The 18,068-nt window shown below is 40.0% G+C and overlaps 1 protein-coding gene across 1 annotated transcript; it reads left to right on the top strand.

The window, feature by feature from the left end:
* Nucleotides 1-9,742: 9,742 nt before the first annotated feature.
* Nucleotides 9,743-16,110, top strand: LOC109311328 (voltage-dependent L-type calcium channel subunit alpha-1D-like). The gene is made up of 3 exons (XM_019536923.1): nucleotides 9,743-9,871; nucleotides 11,155-11,473; nucleotides 14,475-16,110. The coding sequence occupies exons 1-3, from the start codon at nucleotides 9,814-9,816 to the stop codon at nucleotides 14,674-14,676; spliced, it is 579 nt and encodes a 192-aa protein (XP_019392468.1). The 5' UTR covers nucleotides 9,743-9,813; the 3' UTR covers nucleotides 14,677-16,110.
* Nucleotides 16,111-18,068: the final 1,958 nt, after the last annotated feature.

Raw genomic sequence — 18,068 nt, 5'->3', positions numbered from 1 at the left:
TGGGGTGAAAGGGGCCCTGAGGCTGGGGCTGGGGTAGGTCGTGGAATGGACCTATGGGATGCTCATCCAGGGGCATGGTGGGGGGAGGGCTGGTCCCTGATACTGTGCACCCCTGGGGAAGGCATAGGGGGGCATGTGCCCCCTAGATTTGTATATGGGGCAGAGGCAGGCTGCCTGCTGTGGGCTGGGGCTCTGCGCCCTGCTGGTGTTGCCCCAGGAGCTGTGCAATGGTATGTTGTGCTTTCTGCCACCAGGTGGGCAGGGGACGTGCTGCATGGCCAGTGCACATTTCCAAGGACAAAGGCAGCAGGGTACAGAGCCCCAGTCCACAGCAGGCAGCCCACCTCCATGCCATGCACTTATTTGGGGGGCACATATCCCCCTCCATACCTCCCCCAGGAGTGCGCACAGCTCCATCCCACAACCTGCCCCTGCCCCTGCCCCTACTCCTACCCTTTCCCCACTTCCTCCCTCATTATGCAGCCTCAATCTGCCCCCTTGCCCCTTCCCCTTTCCCTCCACAGACTTATTTGCTGGGTACTGCTCTACCTGCCCCCGGATTGTGTTCCTGGTTGCTTGCATGCTGCAGATGCTCATCTGTGTCTGTATGTGTACACTCCCTCCTGCCCGCACCTTCCTGCTGCAGCAGCTGGGAGCCCACACCCGGGCTGCCCCACTGTCCTCTGCACCGACACCACTGCTCCGCTGGGTGACCTGGAGGTGGCAGTGACAGTGTTACAGCAGCGCTCGAGTGTGGGCTCCAAAGCCATGTGCACAATTAACACATTAAAAAAATTAATGCAAGAACCAATTAACTCATTGATTGCATACATTAATGGCAATTAATTGGCAGCCCTAATTTTTGTATGTTCTTTTTAAAAATCAAATGTGAGATCTGTAAAGCTTTCTCATGGATGAAGCACATAATCTGAAATGTAACAGCAGAGAATCCTGTGACAAGAAGAAGTTGGAGTCTGTTCATGAAGCTATTCCTCATACTGCCACTGCAGGCATATTAGAAGTTACTATCTTCATATCCCGTACTGTTGACATGATAGCACATTTTCAGCTGAAAAATCATATGGAGAATGATCCTGCAGTCCTTTGCTCCTGTAGATAATGTAAATGAGTGGTGCTGCTTTTCAGAACACCAGTTTGTGTGTGTAAAAGGTCCCTAGAACATATTCTAGATGGTTTGGTGAAGGACTTTCATTATAATTTGGTAACATTTTATATTTACTTCTCAGTCAACAGTGCAAATGACTATATAGCCTGCAGGGACATGGATAGTCAGATCCAATGTGGCTCAGCTGGGCCTTTAAGTCATATGGACGCTGCTTCTTTCCTCTAGTGGTAAAGTTAATTTTTGCCCTATTCAATGTTGGATGCCAGCACCAAATGTATAATGTGACACTGCAGTCACTGAATTGTTGAACTCAGCTTACAAAGCTGTAACCTTCTTTCTTTCTCCCTGTCTACCAGATCCGACAAACCCTTGCATGACTGTGGAGGAGTCTGCCCTTACAACAATATTCCATATTTTGTATACAGTTTGCATGGTAGTCATTGACTGTAACACTGATAATTTAATTGAACCCAGAAGACAAATAACAAATATTAATATTGAACATTAGCCCCATTCACGGGGTGCAATGCATCTTGAACAGTGCATGAGGAAAGTCCTGTGAAAGAAAAAAAAAGATCATATAGCTGCAAATGGCAGAGTTATGGAAGCAGAGCAAAGGTTGTATGGGAAACTTGGCTTTGATTTTCTTGACCTTTGAGAGTTTAACCTTAACTTTAACCTTCTTTTACTGTAGTTTTTTTGTATTGAATATATCTAAAAGTTGACTGATCAATATTTTTGGGACAGGTTATGCAGGGACATTGGCTGAGTACTTTGGACCTTTATGTTGGAAAAGAAGAAATTCTAGCTAAGCTTCCTAATGTGTCCTGAATTGTGTAGTGGTTTGAGCAAGAACAGGAAAACCTGAGACCTTGGTTTTCTTATGTACTCCTCTGTGTATTTTCTTTTTAACAAATCACTTAGTCTCTGTGGGCAACAGTTTCTATATATTTAAAATTGAGCTAATGATACTTACATTCATGAGTAAAGATATATAATAATGAGAAGCCTTGAAATACGGGAAAGAAGGCTTAAAAGTGCAAAATATTCTTATTTAATCCAAAGGTATCCAATTATACTATTGAATGTTCTTTAACATATTATCATATGTTAAAAAATGTAAACTGATAATCACAACAATGTATTAAGATTTAAGAATAAATCATCAGCAAGCATCCATAAATAAGTTTTTGATAATGTATTTGCTTTTATTTAACTTTCAATTGTCGTCTTAATGCTCAGAAACATGGTGGCTAAAAAACTGAGTTAATATGGTGGATTTTGTTGAAGAAAATAATCCCTATTTAAAGGTTTGATCAATTGAAGTGATAATCCATATATTCAAAATACAGAATACCAATGGACCATGGAATACATCTAAAAGTGTAATGAACTTTTTATAGTGTGTCCACGATGTATGTTGATAAATCAGTGGAGACCTGCTGAGAGAGTACTTACTCTAAGGTTCTATCTGGAATGCACCTTTCCTCTTGGTTTGCAGAGACTGAGTTTGTTAACCTTACAAACATGCTATATACCTCTCTTTTCCAAAAGGCACAAAGAACTGAGCATTAGATGCATTTGTTGATGGACATGGCATGAGGAAAAACTGGGATAGAGCTAGGTGATAACTGTGAAGAAAACTGGTGGTGGACTTAGAATTTATTATGTATTTTTAAAAATTATAGTTATTTTAAATCTTTTGAATAATAGGGTCCCAGAGTTTGAGATACCATTCAATTATCTGAAGTTTGCATGTTAGAATCATCTTTTAATTATTTAAAAGTAATTATTTAAACTGATATGAAAGGTTTTTTTATTATGGAACAAGCAGATATTGTACATAATTGTTGCTCTGAATAAATATATTTAAAACAATGTCATTATCTGCAAAACTCTCATTTTGGTAAATTCCATCTGTCAGTCATCTGGGATACAAAGTTGTGTCAGGAAATAAAAAGCTGATACAAGTGATTTCATCATTAATTAAAAAAAGAGTAAATATTGGCTGAACCCCATTTTGGAGGTCCCACATCATTTGAAGCATAACTTGTTTTCATAAAGTCATTATTTGCATGAGGCACATGTGCCAAAACTGTGAGTCATCCGTCCATTTTACTGTGACATTTTCAAGCACAATTATCTGTAGTGGAGTTCTTTTTTGGTAGCTGGCTATGTTGCCCATCTGTGAAATCGTCACTCTACGGAGTCTTAAAATAGGGATGAAACTGTTTTGAGTAAATTTTGAAACTACTTGAACGTCACTTTGAAATTTATTCATCTAGACACCAATTTAAGTATTCTGTATACTTAAGAGTTTGGGTTCTCTAAATTTAAGGTGATGTAGTCCTGCTGGCACCACTTTAGATCATTTCAGTGGCATGGTGAATATACCTGGAAATACATTCTGGCTAGAAGCCTAATCTAGGGCCCACGGAAGTCAGTGGAAGGACTTCTGATGACTTCCGTTGAAAAGCACTTCAGGCAACTGGGATTGGCATTGGAATGTAGCAGAGTCAAGTGTTCTGGAAGGGGGAGAAGGGAATGGGGTTGAACATAGTTATTTACTAGTAATGGAGGGATCAGTGCAGCAAAATGTGAAAAAGCTGAAGACAGTGGAGAAGAGGGGCATGCAAAAGAGAGGTGTTTAGACAGAAGCTGGGAGGTAAAGACAGAAAGGCCTAACTCACCTTGACTTCACTGCAGTTGTGTTTTTACTCAGATTTTAGAGTTAATAGATATGTAGGAAACCATGAAACTGATTGAGGGAAAGCTGATGTAAGTGGGAATTCCCAAGCAAAGATGCAAACCTACTGCTGAGTGACTAGATCCTGGGAGACCTATCCAGCCAGTTTTTATGCATTTTCATGTTGCAGTATGCTAAATAATCTAATTAATGGGGAGACTTCAATTTGCTACGGTCTTGCTGTGGAAAAAAAATGTTTTACATTTTGGGTTAAACAACAGACTTTTTATTCAAAAGCATGTCGTATTCTCTACAGTTACCTACAGATCTGATGGGAAAAAAAATCCAATTTCAGAGAGATTTTTACAATACATATTTGTTTATGATGTTTGTTTCCAGTCATTGCTGCTCTGGGGTCCTAGCCTCTCTCAGTGAAGTCTGCATTCCCCCACTGCTATATAAGGGACTATGCATAAATTCCTTTTTCTTTTCACCCCATTGTAGGGACTCTGTGGGTGTGTCAACATGTGCACTTTAAAATGCAATAGCTTATTTTTACAGTGCAGTAAAGCATCACATAAAAAACTGTGCAACTACACAAATGTGCATTAAAATAGGCTACTGTGCATTAAGCATCACTTAAAAACCATGCACACTTGTTACAGTGCATTGAGGCAGCCTAATGTGCATTTCTTTAGTATCTCATGTTGGAGATACTAAATTTAATGTGCATTAGCAAAAGCTCCTTAATGCACGTGTAGATGTGCCCTGTATGTTCTTCTTCCCCCATGTGAGAGTCTCCCAACTAATGCATCTTAAAGCCATGTACTGATCTACTTTTAGAGCTCCAGTTACGGATTTCCGTTTTGTGCCAGAGCCTGATCCTACACTCCCATGTCCTCTGCCCTTCTCATGCCCCTTCTGCCTAGACTTATTAAAATTTGTCTTTATTTTCTGTCTAAGATAAATCATTCAGGGCATGAAGCTGCTAAACTCATTTGGGAGTATGGGTGTGCCTAAGTTAAAGGTAGTGTTATGCTGGAAAGTTTTAAAATTTATAAACAATTGCAGAACTGCTTGGATTTTTAACTCTGCTAAGCAGAGGAAAGGGGCACCATTTTCCTCCTTTTCAGTCTTCTGAAATTTCTTATTTTAGAAATTCTAATGTCTGGAGATGTCCTTGAAATATTGGAATTTATCAGAATGAGTAGTCAAAAATTACTGTTACAAAGAAATAACATCAGGTTGAGCAATTGCTTTTGTAAGCTGAATCAATAAAAATATAAACAGAAACAATCTAACTCCAAATAGGATGATAAAGTTTTAAAACAATGTTAAAGTTAATAATGTTGCTCTCCATTTTGGAGTATGTGCTTGTTGAAGTTCCTATATATTATTAGGAAATGTGCTAATTAGTTAGATCATTTGTTTTAGTGACCAAATTTCCTTCCAAGGGCAAAAGAAAACTTGGATTTTTTTTCTTTGATCATAATCTTTCTTGTATTTATTTATTTGGTTGATGTTTCCTTATGTTAAACTAAGAACTCAGATTTGCATTTCTGGCATATTTTAAACTCTCAGAAATGTCAATGGAGACTATGGGAGAATAAAACTAATATAAAATCATGCACTTAGTAACAAAGGTGAGCACATTTTCAAGAGTTTGTATACTGATACTTTCTAAAGTATGTAACCACTGTTATTAATGAAGTGTCCCATTTCCTCATATCAATTCTTTTCATGAGAAAAAAAGGATACTTATGGTCAGATGTTTAGCTTGTGTTAATTAGCATAGCTTGCTTCATTTAAACTTCATTTTAAACATATAGTTCTTGTAACTTTATCTGAATAATGATTGACTTAAGTTCTTTAGATTACTGGCATTTTGCATAGTATTTTTACTAAATAGTAAATGTGAGAATAGAAAAACAATATTTTATTCCAGTACCAAATCACTCTTGAAACAAATTTAGCAAAGGGTCATCTGTGTCAAAATATATCTTTTATAATGCATTATGTAGTTCTTGTAGAAAACAAACCAAAGATCTTTCTTTTTGGAGGCATTTTTTAATGTATCTGAGTGTATGTTTTCAGTATGATAGAAGGAATGCTGTGGCACAGGATTGAAAAACTGGAACCATAATTTCTTATGCTCTACACTATGGTGAATCAATGCATTTTAAATCCATGTATACCTTTCTCTGATCTACTTTTAAGAGGTCCAGTTACGGATTTAAAAAATAAGCAGTTCTTTATAGCTGTCTTTATAAACTATCTTCATAATAAAAGTGTTATTTTAAGTTTTCTTGGAGTCATCATTCATTGTATTGCCATCAGAAAACATGTTATCTACTGATCTGACACAAACAGAACAGATTATGGCTATATTTAAGCCTCAATTATGATTTCTTTTAAGAAGAATATTTGACAGAACTGCTCCCCAGTGCTAATTGCAGCACCACTTTCAGGTTAGAGTAATGAAAGTAGGCCTTCAGGCAATAGCAGAATATCCGTCTGAAATGCTATTTAGAATTCTGTTCATAAAGTTAGATTGAAATAGGTAACATATACCAGCAAAAGGTCAAATCCTCAGTCTTTACTCAAAGAGGCTTTCTCTGAGAAATATCTCTTACTGACAAGAATAGCCCAGTGCCATTAATTTCAACTAGGTAACCTGAAGTTCATGGGTAAGAAATATTTCATTTTGGAGGATACACCTCAATTTTCTGCTTTGCTTGTGCTAAAAAATTAAATTCTGAAATTACATAGTTCCCATACAGATATCAACTGGATATGTTATTTGTCTTGTTCTTGCTTAAAAACTGTAGTATAGTATTGGTATGCAGCATTTAATAGGAATTGTGTATTAATTCAGGGGTGACTGAAGTTTTGGCAGTAATTTTAAAAATGACTAAATGATTCATAGATGTTAGGGGCTAGAAGGGACCTCTTGAGATCATCAGGTCCAGCCCTTCTGCACTTGGGCAGGAAAGATTGCTGGGGTCAGATATCCCTAACAAGTGGTGTGATCCTGTCTTGTGCACAATTGTGCAGGGAGGGGAGGGGGTGGCTTAAGTATTTCTGAATCTGTGGAAGACATTAGATGCCAGTCTGTCTGTGACAGATTTTGTGTGTGTTCCAGCTAACCAGATTCTGAGAGTGAAGGTGATCTAGTCCTAAATAAAAGATCCCAGCTCTTGCATGTATAGCCCATGCTTCCCTGCTGCTCTTTGCCAGGCTTCATCCCTGGCTGCCTGACTTAGTTGCTGATGTTGTTAAGTCCAATGGTGATTGGTGCCAGGCATGAGGGAGGTTTTGTTACAACTCATAGTATTAATTCTCAGTGACACTTCTGAGGCAAATTCCATAGTTTATTGTGTAATAATAATAATAATAATAATGCATAGATAGGGTTTTCTGCTCCTTATTCCTTTAAAATAAAAAGGCAAGTTCATTGACAGAGTGATATAATGCATCCAGCATTTCAGACAGGAAGACACTGATATATTATTATATCATATGTTTTGATTGTAGGCTTGCTTCTTCAAAATCTTATAACTTACTGTATTAACTAATAACTATTCTAAAATATAATTTTAATGCTGCTTCATTCATGAGTCTGTAAACAATGTTAAAATGAGAAAATAAATCAGTGTAAGGGAAATAGCCAGACCAGACCAACTATTAAAGAGAAGGGAATGAACTCTTCAGCAGAATTCTTTTATTCATTTGACAATTCTCATATATCTTATTAATGAGTTTATTATTATACAAGTCATTATACAGATACATGACATAAACATGAATACTTTTGAGACGCAATAAATAAAGCATCTTCTCAAAACTAATTAAAAGAGCTTGCATTTAATTTCTAACTGTATATACTAAATTTAATGTGATTTGGAAATTTAACATGATTTGGATAATAGAAGGCAAATAGCAGCTGGATGTTTTAGTCTGTGATCAGGGGCCAAATTGGCTAGAACAATGCAACTGAAGCCAGGGAGATTATTTCACTAAGGTTGGGCTCTCACTGTGAAAAGAATAGGCATGTATTAGAGGAAAGGGTGGATTAAATCAGGATTCATGGGTCCAATGCATGAATGAGAGAAGGTCTCCTATGGGGAATCCCCTGCTAGAGGGAACTAGGTCCACCTTGGGGGCAAGGAAATAAAAAATAGTGCTGGCAGGGCAGATGGCCAGCAATTTCATGAAAAAATTGCAGAGAAAGGGGTAAGGACAGCTTTGGTTTAGTGGACATCTGTTATTTGGATCCAGACCTCACTTACCATTTCAGGGGAAATTTAAAATGCTGAAGAGATTAAATAGCATAAGTCAAATAAAAATAATGTAGACACTTAAACGTAGATTTTCAAAGGTTTTTAGGTACCTAAGGACATGCCTTAATATTTACAAAAGTACGTAAGCAGGTTAGGCACCTAACTCCCAATAATCAGGTTAGATGCCTAACTTCCTTTTGAGGCATAGGAAGTTAGATACCTAATCTGTTTAGATGATTTCAGAAATCCCACTAGATACTTATCAGCATCTTTAGGCACCTAAATAGCTTGTAAATCTGGCCTCTAGAAGCCTACATTTTATTGAGTCTTGAAGAGATTTAGGCTGCTATGTGTCAGTTTGCTCTTAAATACTTGTAGAATTCAAGTTTTGCAGAAACAGAATGGAGGACATATATCCACTGTGAGTGACCCTAAACTCTTCCTTTTTGAACCCACAGCACTTGGGCTTTATATCTCTTCTGCGAACTACTCGACTGTCCCTAGTTATTGTTGTTATTTATTATTAGCTGAGATAAAGGTACTTGTCAGTGAAGAATGAATGTGGGAGGGGATGCCGACAGGTCTAAGGAAGGAGCTGGGAAAAGGAATAATGGATTGAGAATGAGGCTGGTAGAAAAATAATAAATGCTTTCTTGAAGGAAAATGTTGTTTTCGTTGAAACTGAAGCATTACCTAAAAAGCATATTGATTTTCAGGAAAATCCCTGATGAAGAAATATTTTGAAACCCAGAAGTTTTTGTTTAGGAGTATTTTCACCTAAAATTTCACATTTCATTTTTGATTGATAGTGTGATGAAAGATATCTTTTTTCATTTTTGGATTATTCCTGCATGATTGCTGGACTTCATGTACCACATTACATAATAGCTGAAATAGGGCAAGGTGTTACTTGGTACTGATGCAAAACATCTTTATTTTATAGAGAAAAGTGTCTCCTGCTTGTTGTAACAAAACAACAGATTGTGCATTACAGCTAGGGTCCTGCAGCAAAATAATATAGAAATAACACAAACATCAAAAACCAAAACCAAGAGTTGACATTGTAAAATGAAACTTTCTCCCCAAATTTTCTAGAGTTGTTGGGTTTTTTTTCCTGCCAAGAATACTGCACACAGTATTGAAACAAATGTTTGGGTTTGCCCTGAATCCCAATGAAAATAACGTTACAAATGCCAACATGCCCTGTACCAGGAACATGCCAGGCTTTCCTGGAAGGCCGGGGCCAGGAAAGACGAGCAAGTCTGCGGGCAGGGAAGGGGTGACAGGATCGTTCCCAGACAGGGAGCCTGACAGGAGTGGGTGCTGGGGATGGAGATAGCAAAAGGCAGTGAGAGGGCACATGGGCATGGGGGCAAAGTCAAGCGCTGTGGCTGGTAACTCTCCAGTCGCTCGAGGAGGAGCGAGGCGTCGGGCCCGGGGTGAGGGGAAGGGGAAGCGGTGGGAGCTTGGGACCCGGCGGCTGTCGCTGAAGGGGCCTCCCCCTCGCGCCGGCGGCAGCAGGTGGCGGCGGCGGCGGCGGGGAGGAGGGAGTTAACCCCGTGGCGGCGGCGGCGGGTTGCTAGGGCTGAGCGCTCCGTGTCACCCGGATGTGAGTGTCATGCTGGCCCCGGCTCGGAGGGCTTTGGCAGCGGCGGCAGCAGAGAGGCGGCGGCGGCTTCTCGCGTTCATTCCTCCGGCACCGGGAGCGAGCGAGGGGGAGGATGCACCAGCACCAGCACCACCAGCAGCAGCAGCAGCAGCAGCAGCAGCGCCCAGCAGGTGAGGGCAGCGGGGCCGGGATGCCCGGTGCCGCCGCGGGGCGGGGGCGAGGGGGCCGGCGCGGGGGAACCAGCGATGGATGCGCCGCCGCCTCGGTCGCGAGGGGAGCGGGGGCAGCGGCCGGCGGCCCCGGGGGCCATCTTAGTGTGCCCCGCTCCCCCGGCTCCGTGTCACACGCGCGCACACGCACCCCCGCGGACATGTGCACTCGCTCACGCACACTCGCAGGGGCACACGCGCGCACGTGCACACGCAGCAGCTCTCCCGGGTCCTGCTCGGCTCGTCCCCGCGGCCGCGGGGTTCACTGCGCCGGGCGGCGCGTGGGGCGCGGGGCTCGGGTCTGGCTGGTGTGTGCTGAGCCCCCGCCCCGGGCCGGCGGTTCCGTCTCCGCCCGCGCGAGCCGCCTGGCATCCCTCTCGGCTCTCCGTTCCCCCACGCAGTGGTGCCAGGCCTCCCTCCATCTTTTCCTTTTCCACCCAGACATCTTGAAGTTTGGAGTTTGCTGAGGGGCACTGCCTTCCTACAGGTGCCCTCCGTACCAGGCTGTTGCGTTAGCCAGGCGGCTCCCGAGCCAGAGGCCTGTGCTGGCTTCATAAGGTTGTTTTGCCTTCCCGTTGGCCTTCCACACGGAGATTATTTCAGCAGCTTTGTTGTACTCGTAGTTGATTTTCCTTTGTAAAGGTCTCACAGTCTTTTCCCCTCTGGTAACTTGCTGTGCACAAGGTACAGATGTTGTTGCAAGCATGTTCATTGCCAAAGGTGACCGGGTTTTCTTTTGAAAACAGCATCCGTATATTTTCCTCTTGTAATACAGATTACTGAAAGATTGGACTTGTTTGTTAGACCGTTTGTAGTTTCTCGGGGGTTTAAAATTGTGTTTTATAATTATATGTTTAATCTATGGCTACAGATATTGAGTTATTAGATGTTTTTTAATCGGAAAAGGGGCAAAGAGTAACTATTACGCTGCTTTGGCAAAATCAGTCAAAAAGACACAGGTAAGATTTGTTGTACGAGGCATCGTCCAGTTTGGAAAAATGCAACATAAAGGAGGATCAATCTGTAAAGTGTATCTTTGTCAGCACATATCTTGACAGCTCTATTAAACTGATGAACGTCCTGAGTCCTGAACCTTTTTGTCACTGTGGAAACAAACCTGCTACTTAATAATTATATAAAGGAAACAGAAATGCTTCAAATAAGTTTGTCCTTTTTTATCAAGAATATTTTAGCTGGCATATTTTAATGGAATTTAAAAGTAAACAACTTTTTTTCATCCACAGAGGGAAACTATGCAAGTAGCACCAGAATTCCTCTCCCTGGTGACGGACCAATTATTCAGTCAAACAGTTCAGCACCATCCAAGCAAACTGTTCTATCTTGGCAAGCTGCAATTGATGCTGCTAGACAAGCCAAGGCTGCCCAAACTATGAGCACCACAGCAGCCCAACCTGTAGGATCTCTGTCCCAAAGAAAACGCCAGCAATATGCCAAGAGCAAAAAACAGGGTAATACGTCTAACAGTCGGCCACCCCGTGCCCTTTTCTGTTTGTCCCTCAATAACCCAATCCGAAGAGCCTGCATTAGTATAGTAGAATGGAAGTATCCTTTTGATGCAGTTTTGTTTTTACCATCTGTCCTCTGACTATCCCAAATGTGTCAAAGAGATTGTTTTAAGACCATATTAAAAAACAATGGCAGGTCTTGGAATAGTATTTAAGTTTTTCTGTTGTAAGATTATATGGCATTGGATTTGAATTTGTTGCAGAGTTTAATGTAGTCAGTTTTATCTCTTTTAAAAATATTTAATTAATTTTTTCATGTGCGCATATAAGAAATACCATTGGTTTAAGGAGTACATTGTAATGTTTCAGGTTTCATTTTTATTTAGAAAATTATGTATTAAAACAACTGACTTGCTAGCAACAGAAATTTTAACTGTTGGAGAGGTAAAACATAGTGTGCTTGTTTATATGTGTGTAATTCTCATTAATGTTAATGGTAGATACTTAAATCCCTTCTCATCAAGATGAAATGATATCCCTTAATCTATGTCATTATTCCATGGAATTTCATTTCACCAGTTGCAGTAAATGTTTGAAATACAAATATACAGAGAACAGCAAAGTAACAGGGTTGGTGTGTTCCTCTCCTATTTTCTGTTGTTAAAAAAAAGAAAAAAAACTTCTCAGATTACTCAGGAATGGTGTTTGCTACCTGCAGAAAATATTATTCAAAAGTTAGTTATCCATTAGATATTTGTGCATATACTGTGAAGCATTTTTTTTCATTCTGGCACAGGCTGACAGATCCATCTTGAGATCAAGATAGCCATTTCCTTTCCTCAGCTGCTACGTAGATTTTTTCACAGATTGCTACTCACTTTCCTCACCATTCTTCTATCACTGCTGCTTTTTTTTTTGTATATAGCTTTTGTAGCCTAAGGAACAAGCCAGAAATGTAGATCTTCCATTTGGTAATTTGCTGCATTACCACTAGGCCTCATGAGCTGGATGCAGAAGTCCTTTAAAAATAATGTTTACCTAGATGCCAAAGAGATTTGGAGAAAAGCTGGAGATTTACTCCAAACGTAGATGAGCAGGCTTCAGTGCATAATACATACGAACTTTTGAGAGACATCCACAGCCAAACACACCTGGATGCGTTCCATGTACAGCAGTAGGAGAGATTGGAGTTATTAACCTGTATTCACAAGAGCTTGCATTTTTTCTGCTCTGTAGCTTTTTCTTGGTTCAGTCATTGTGGATCAGAGCTAAGATTTTAGGACTTAATTGAAAAGCTGATAATATATATAAACACATGTATATGTGTAGTACTTCAGAAACATTTAGAAACAGAAAATGTCATTTTGCTGAAGGAGATGGAGTAAAAATTTGTTCTGTTAGCTTTGATAACACTTCTTTAGGAACAGATGACTATTTTAACAAGTAGTTTGCTAAATACAAAACTAAACGTGTTCCTTCAAACAGACCACCCAGCCTGAGAGTTATACATGTAAAATGTTTTGGCAATGGTTAGCATATTTATAAAGACGCTCTTTTGAGTTATTTTTAGTATAATTTAAGTACAAATTAAGTACAATAGGAAAAAATCTGCTGTAATTTAAACTGGTACAATTCTAAAATAATTCCTGTAAATTGAACTCTCAGTTTCAGGTTAGTTCATAAAGCCCAGTAGAGGGCCAGCAAAATAGTCCTGTGAAGATGGCCAGCAAAATAGAACTTAAGTGGGCCCAGGAGATGTTAAATCATTGTAGTAGTACTTGGCACAGAACAATATTTTATCCAAAGAGAATATGACTCTAAGTCAAATAAGACTGTATTCAGTATACTTCTCTAGATTCATGGCTAGAACTCCCATAGATAGAATTCAATGGAAGTTGTGCATGCAACTGAGGACAGTGTATCATACAGACAGTATGTCTGTCTATTTAGAGACATATTGTTTATGTCTCTAAAGAGAAGTAAATGAAATACTCTGCCTCCCTCCCTAAATACACACATCAAGATGAGGTATAAGGGCTTGTATGCATGAATCTCATGAGTTTTTTGGGAAATTTTTGGTGAGGAGGGAATTGAATTAGCTTCCTGTTGCTGTCATTCAGCCTTTGGGCTAGAACAGTGGCTGTAGTTCCTGTTATCTTTTGTATGACAGCTTGAAACCACTGCTCTGTTAGACAAGTAGTCGCATGTCTAGCCTTTCCCCTACTCACTTAGACTAGGTACAGGCATTACACATTTACTGATGTAAGTGATCAGAAACCAGCCTGTATCTGTAACAGAACAGAAGTTCAGTACATAAAATCAGTTGATACCTGTAACAGAACAGAAATTTGGCACATATCGACAGGTTTAAAAATGGAGGAACCCAGTCTAAGATTTGCCCTCCCGACTAAAGGGCAAATATGTGTTCTGTTTGCTACCACTTTAAACTAGGATATATACAGAAAACCATGTAATTTAGATTGATTCTGCCTTGCCTGCTTTTTGAATGTCTGTACAAAGCCCTAAGCTCCTGTCTCCTGGCTTTGGCTGAGGCAGAGCTGATGGGGTGCATGGCTGTTACAAGTTGAAAAAGGGGTGCAGAACCTTTTAGTGAGCTCATTACAGAGTTTCTGGGCCCTCACACAGCAGAACTGTTGCGGTTCTATTTTACCGGGGACCTTCCTTATCCCCTACTGTGGACTTCATCCAGTATGGTTTATTTTTCCCATGATACATATTTGTAATTTCTAATGTTAATGGAGGTATGCATTCATAGGTTGGGAGAACAGATTTTTAAATATTCCATACAACCTGATGGACAACATACTGATCTAATATTGTGTGATTAGATTTCTTTCTCAGAATTTAATATACACTATTCTGGCTGGATCAGTGTTGATAGGCTTCTTGTCACAGAAATGGAGCGGACAGCGAAAGACTGGAAAACAATATTATGTGGTGATACACCTAATGCTGGTTGTCAGTCACCAAACAGAAAATATAAGCTATGAATTCAAGGTATAGAAAGCCAAAGTAAAATTAGACTAAACATGAGGAGAAATTAAGCATCCATGTATTCCTTAATAAGATATTTTCAGACCATTTGACATATTTATACTACTGGCTATTTTTGCCAATTGTGTGGCCTTAGCTGTTTACATCCCATTCCCAGAAGATGATTCTAATTCAACTAACCATAACTTGGTAAGTATTCTTGGATTTATTTTTTATATTTCTTTTGGTTTATTATGTACCTCAACAGTTGTCCAGTTAGCTGCTAATGTTTGTGAACTGTGTTGATATTAATAATAGTTTTAGAAAAGGAAGGGATTTAACAAAACTTCTTTGAAATATTCTGTTGCTTTGGTTTTCAGCATATGCTCTTCTGCTGCAAGAAGGCTTACAGTAGTGACAAATTTGGAGGGCAATGTAAATACATTATATGCTGAAGATAAGATATATATAAGAGATGAATATATAAGAACTGTAATGAAATGCATCTGTTACAGCTGTTCATATTAAATCTTAGTTTTGTGCTTTTTAAGTTTCTGTGCCATGCCTCTTGAATTTTGGCTGTTCTTCCCAATGTATCTCATTTTTTTTTAGATTTTAATTCTCAAAAATTTTTAGGCTTTGTATCAGTTGTTGAGCTTTTACTTTAATAGAAACTGTTCCATGACAAGAATTTGTAGTATGAATTTTGTTGTACTGTTAACTAATTAGAATGCTGTTGTCAAGAAAAAGGATGGAGAGATATAAGGTGGTGGTGATGTTTTTAATGAAGACATTCTACAGGCATCTGAATGTTTCAGATTGAGTTTTTAAATAGACTCATGTTATTATAACAGAGTTCCCCCCAAAAAGTTATATGTGTACTATGTATTATGTGAAACACTGTTGTCTTGTATCAAAAATAATTTTCTAACATTTTGAGCTATTCCTTGTCATTTGGAATATAGGTTAATGTTATATTGAAAAAAATGTAGTTTCATTGCAATAATCTTTTATAATACTATGTATAATATATATGGCATCCAGTATTAATATTGGGTGGGACTACATTAATTCCATTGTTTAGATTGAATAGTATCCTTTATGTTTATTAAGAATCATTTGAAAAACTAAGGAGAGGACCAGTTAAAGGTCCGGTTCAGTTTTAACTTATTAAAAATATATATGAGGATTTTGCCTTTGCAAGGAATGAAATATTGGGCCTCAAACTAGTAAAAAGATAATGTGGGATTATTTTCATTTATAATGAAATAGTCTTACATCAGAGGAATATTTGTTCAGGTTACTAATGTTAAATTTACTTATTTTCCCAGAGGTGATGATTCTATATACGTAGCTCCATTTTATGCTGTTTTTTATTTGCCAAGTGTGCAGTATTAACCAAACATAGGCAGCAAAAAATGCTGGCAAACAACAGGTTAATCCAGGTCAATGTGAAGAACAATTTATGCAGCTGTCTGAATGAGACAATCAACAGTCTGCTTTTTCTCTGAAAAATTAAGGGCACAAATCTCCATAACTGTCCGTCCATCGGGTCACTGTTAATAACCAGTATCATATGAAAATGGTAAACCACTAGGTTGTGTCGGAGGCTGATAATTTTATAGCAACATTTTTAGCATTAGTTTTATGAAGCCTGAAGTCAAATTTATCTGACCTAATTTTACACTGTGTTAATATTTAGGATTAAATTGTATACTTATTCTTCTTTTATTTCCAGTCTCTTTTAATAATGTGAACAGATAGGTTTAAGCAGAAGGAAACTTCATTCTTTTATCTCAGAGATTCACATATATTTTTAATAGAGAGACTCTTTCCGGATTTTTTTCATAAATCAATAAATTCCACATGTTGACCACTTTCAGCCTCTCTTACACTGGTGTAGATTCTGAGTAATTCTGTTGAGCTTAATGGAAGAGAGGAATTTATTTTCACAGCAGATTTTAGATACTGGGACAGAATTAGCCAGATGAAGGGGAAAACCACATGTTTTGTGTATGTGACTAGAATCAGACTGGACTAGCTGTTTCTGTGGTAGTAGTTCTGCATTATGAAATGGACTGACCTGTGTTTTGGTCCCATGTCTCTCTTTGGAATCTCACTGCCATTGATTCTGCCTGCTGTAGCCCTCTCTCACTGTAGGTAGAGACATAGAGAGGGAGCAACATATGGATATGGATATGTGCTTGGAAATCCTTCAGGCTTAGAGGAGTGTCTGCTAGAAATGGGGACTATTGTTTGGGATCGTCATGCTGTTCTTGGACCCCATGCTCAATGAAGTGAGACTGAGCAGTTTCAGCTATATTTTGGAGGAAGTAGAGATCATATAGCTGGTTGATTACAAGTCCTTTTCCCATTGCAGCTGAGTGCAAAAGCTTCTCTTCTCATTCACTCTTGTTAATTTGATATTCCAAGAGACTATTAAGTCACCTGCAGCCCAAATGTCTGTTTCATGTTTTTGGTTTAGTAAGACAAAAGAAAGACGAGAGTAAATGGAACAGGACAGTTGTTCCTCACTAAATTTGGAAGTACCTAGGCGTGATGTGGTGAGTGCTGTACTGTCCGTCTTGACCAGGACCTCCCTTCCCTCAACTCTCCTGCCATGCCTTGGTGTTACTGGATGAAAAAGGAGGGGTTCAGTGGTGATCCTCTTCCTAGGGACCCCGGAGACGGAGGTACTTGTGGTCTCGACACAATGTTCCATGGGGCTCCGTCTTCCCTACACCCTGTCCACTTGCCAACCAATTGGTGCAGCCTATGTTGTCCAGCCATGCCTGGTAGACCCCGATTTCCCAGGGGACCAGTGTTGGCATAAATTCCTATGGGCTAGCCTAGATGTTATGGCTGCTGGAATTCCAGTCTTTATTGCGGCTGGGCTAGGCTTCTGTCTCCTCTTTTCTTTTCTTTTTTCTCTCTGGCATCCTCCTCCTTGCTTCTGGGAGAAATTCCTCTGATGAATTTGCTTGGAAATTAGATGCTGGGCAGAGGGTGGAGATGGAACTGGCTCCTCCCTCCCAGTCTAATGCAGGGGCACCGCTTCCCCTGCTTTGGACTCCAGCCCTGAGCTGGCTTCAAGGCTCCTGCCGGCCACTGAAGCCTCCCCACATCAGGTGTGCTTCTTGCCAGCCTGCTCCTCTTCCTCCCTGCCTCTGGGTTCCAGTGGGGCTTTTCAGTCTTCCTGCAGTGGTGTCTCTGGCCACCGCGATTGGCCCAGGGTTTCCCCGCCCTGGGAACAGCTGTTTGAAGAGCCGGCATAGTGCCAGCTCATGTGACCATGGCTCGTGCTCCAGGTCTGATTGAGTGCCAGGAGGTAAGTTTCCCTGGGCGAGGGGAGGGAGGGGGTTGTTTGGGCAGCGTGGGGTTCACGGGGGTTCCCCCACCCCCTTCTAGTGCCTGTGGGGGCTTCTCACTGCCACACTAAATATAATTCATGTTTCAGGGGTGTAAGTTATAGCCGTGTTGGTCTAAGGACATAGGCAGACAAGTTTCTTTGGGTAAATCTGATATCTTTTTTAGACCAACTCAGATAGTTGGGAAAATCATTCTTAGCAAGCTTTTGGGCACAAATACCCTTCATCAGGCATCTGCAGATTCTGTGCTCTTCCTGGATGTAGTGGTAAGACAGCCAGAGGCCAGTACCTATGTAAGAAAGCCAGTCAGTTAAAATGTAAATTGAGGTG

This window comes from Crocodylus porosus, unplaced genomic scaffold (genome assembly GCF_001723895.1).
Source record: "Crocodylus porosus isolate Cpor-Errol unplaced genomic scaffold, CroPor_comp1, whole genome shotgun sequence".
Classification (NCBI taxonomy): domain Eukaryota; kingdom Metazoa; phylum Chordata; order Crocodylia; family Crocodylidae; genus Crocodylus; species Crocodylus porosus.
Note: the sequence above shows the minus strand (reverse complement) of the source record. Positions and strands in the feature narration are given on the sequence as shown.

What these genes read in the sequence shown, in the direction of transcription:
- LOC109311328 (XM_019536923.1), top strand. Translation starts at nt 9,814, where the DNA reads ATGCACCAGCACCAGCACCACCAGCAGCAGCAGCAGCAGCAGCAGCAG. An exon ending in GCAGCAGCAGCGCCCAGCAG is followed by an intron (nt 9,872 to 11,154) that starts GTGAGGGCAGCG and finishes TTTCATCCACAG; the next exon opens with AGGGAAACTATGCAAGTAGC. An exon ending in ATTAGTATAGTAGAATGGAA is followed by an intron (nt 11,474 to 14,474) that starts GTATCCTTTTGA and finishes AGATATTTTCAG; the next exon opens with ACCATTTGACATATTTATAC.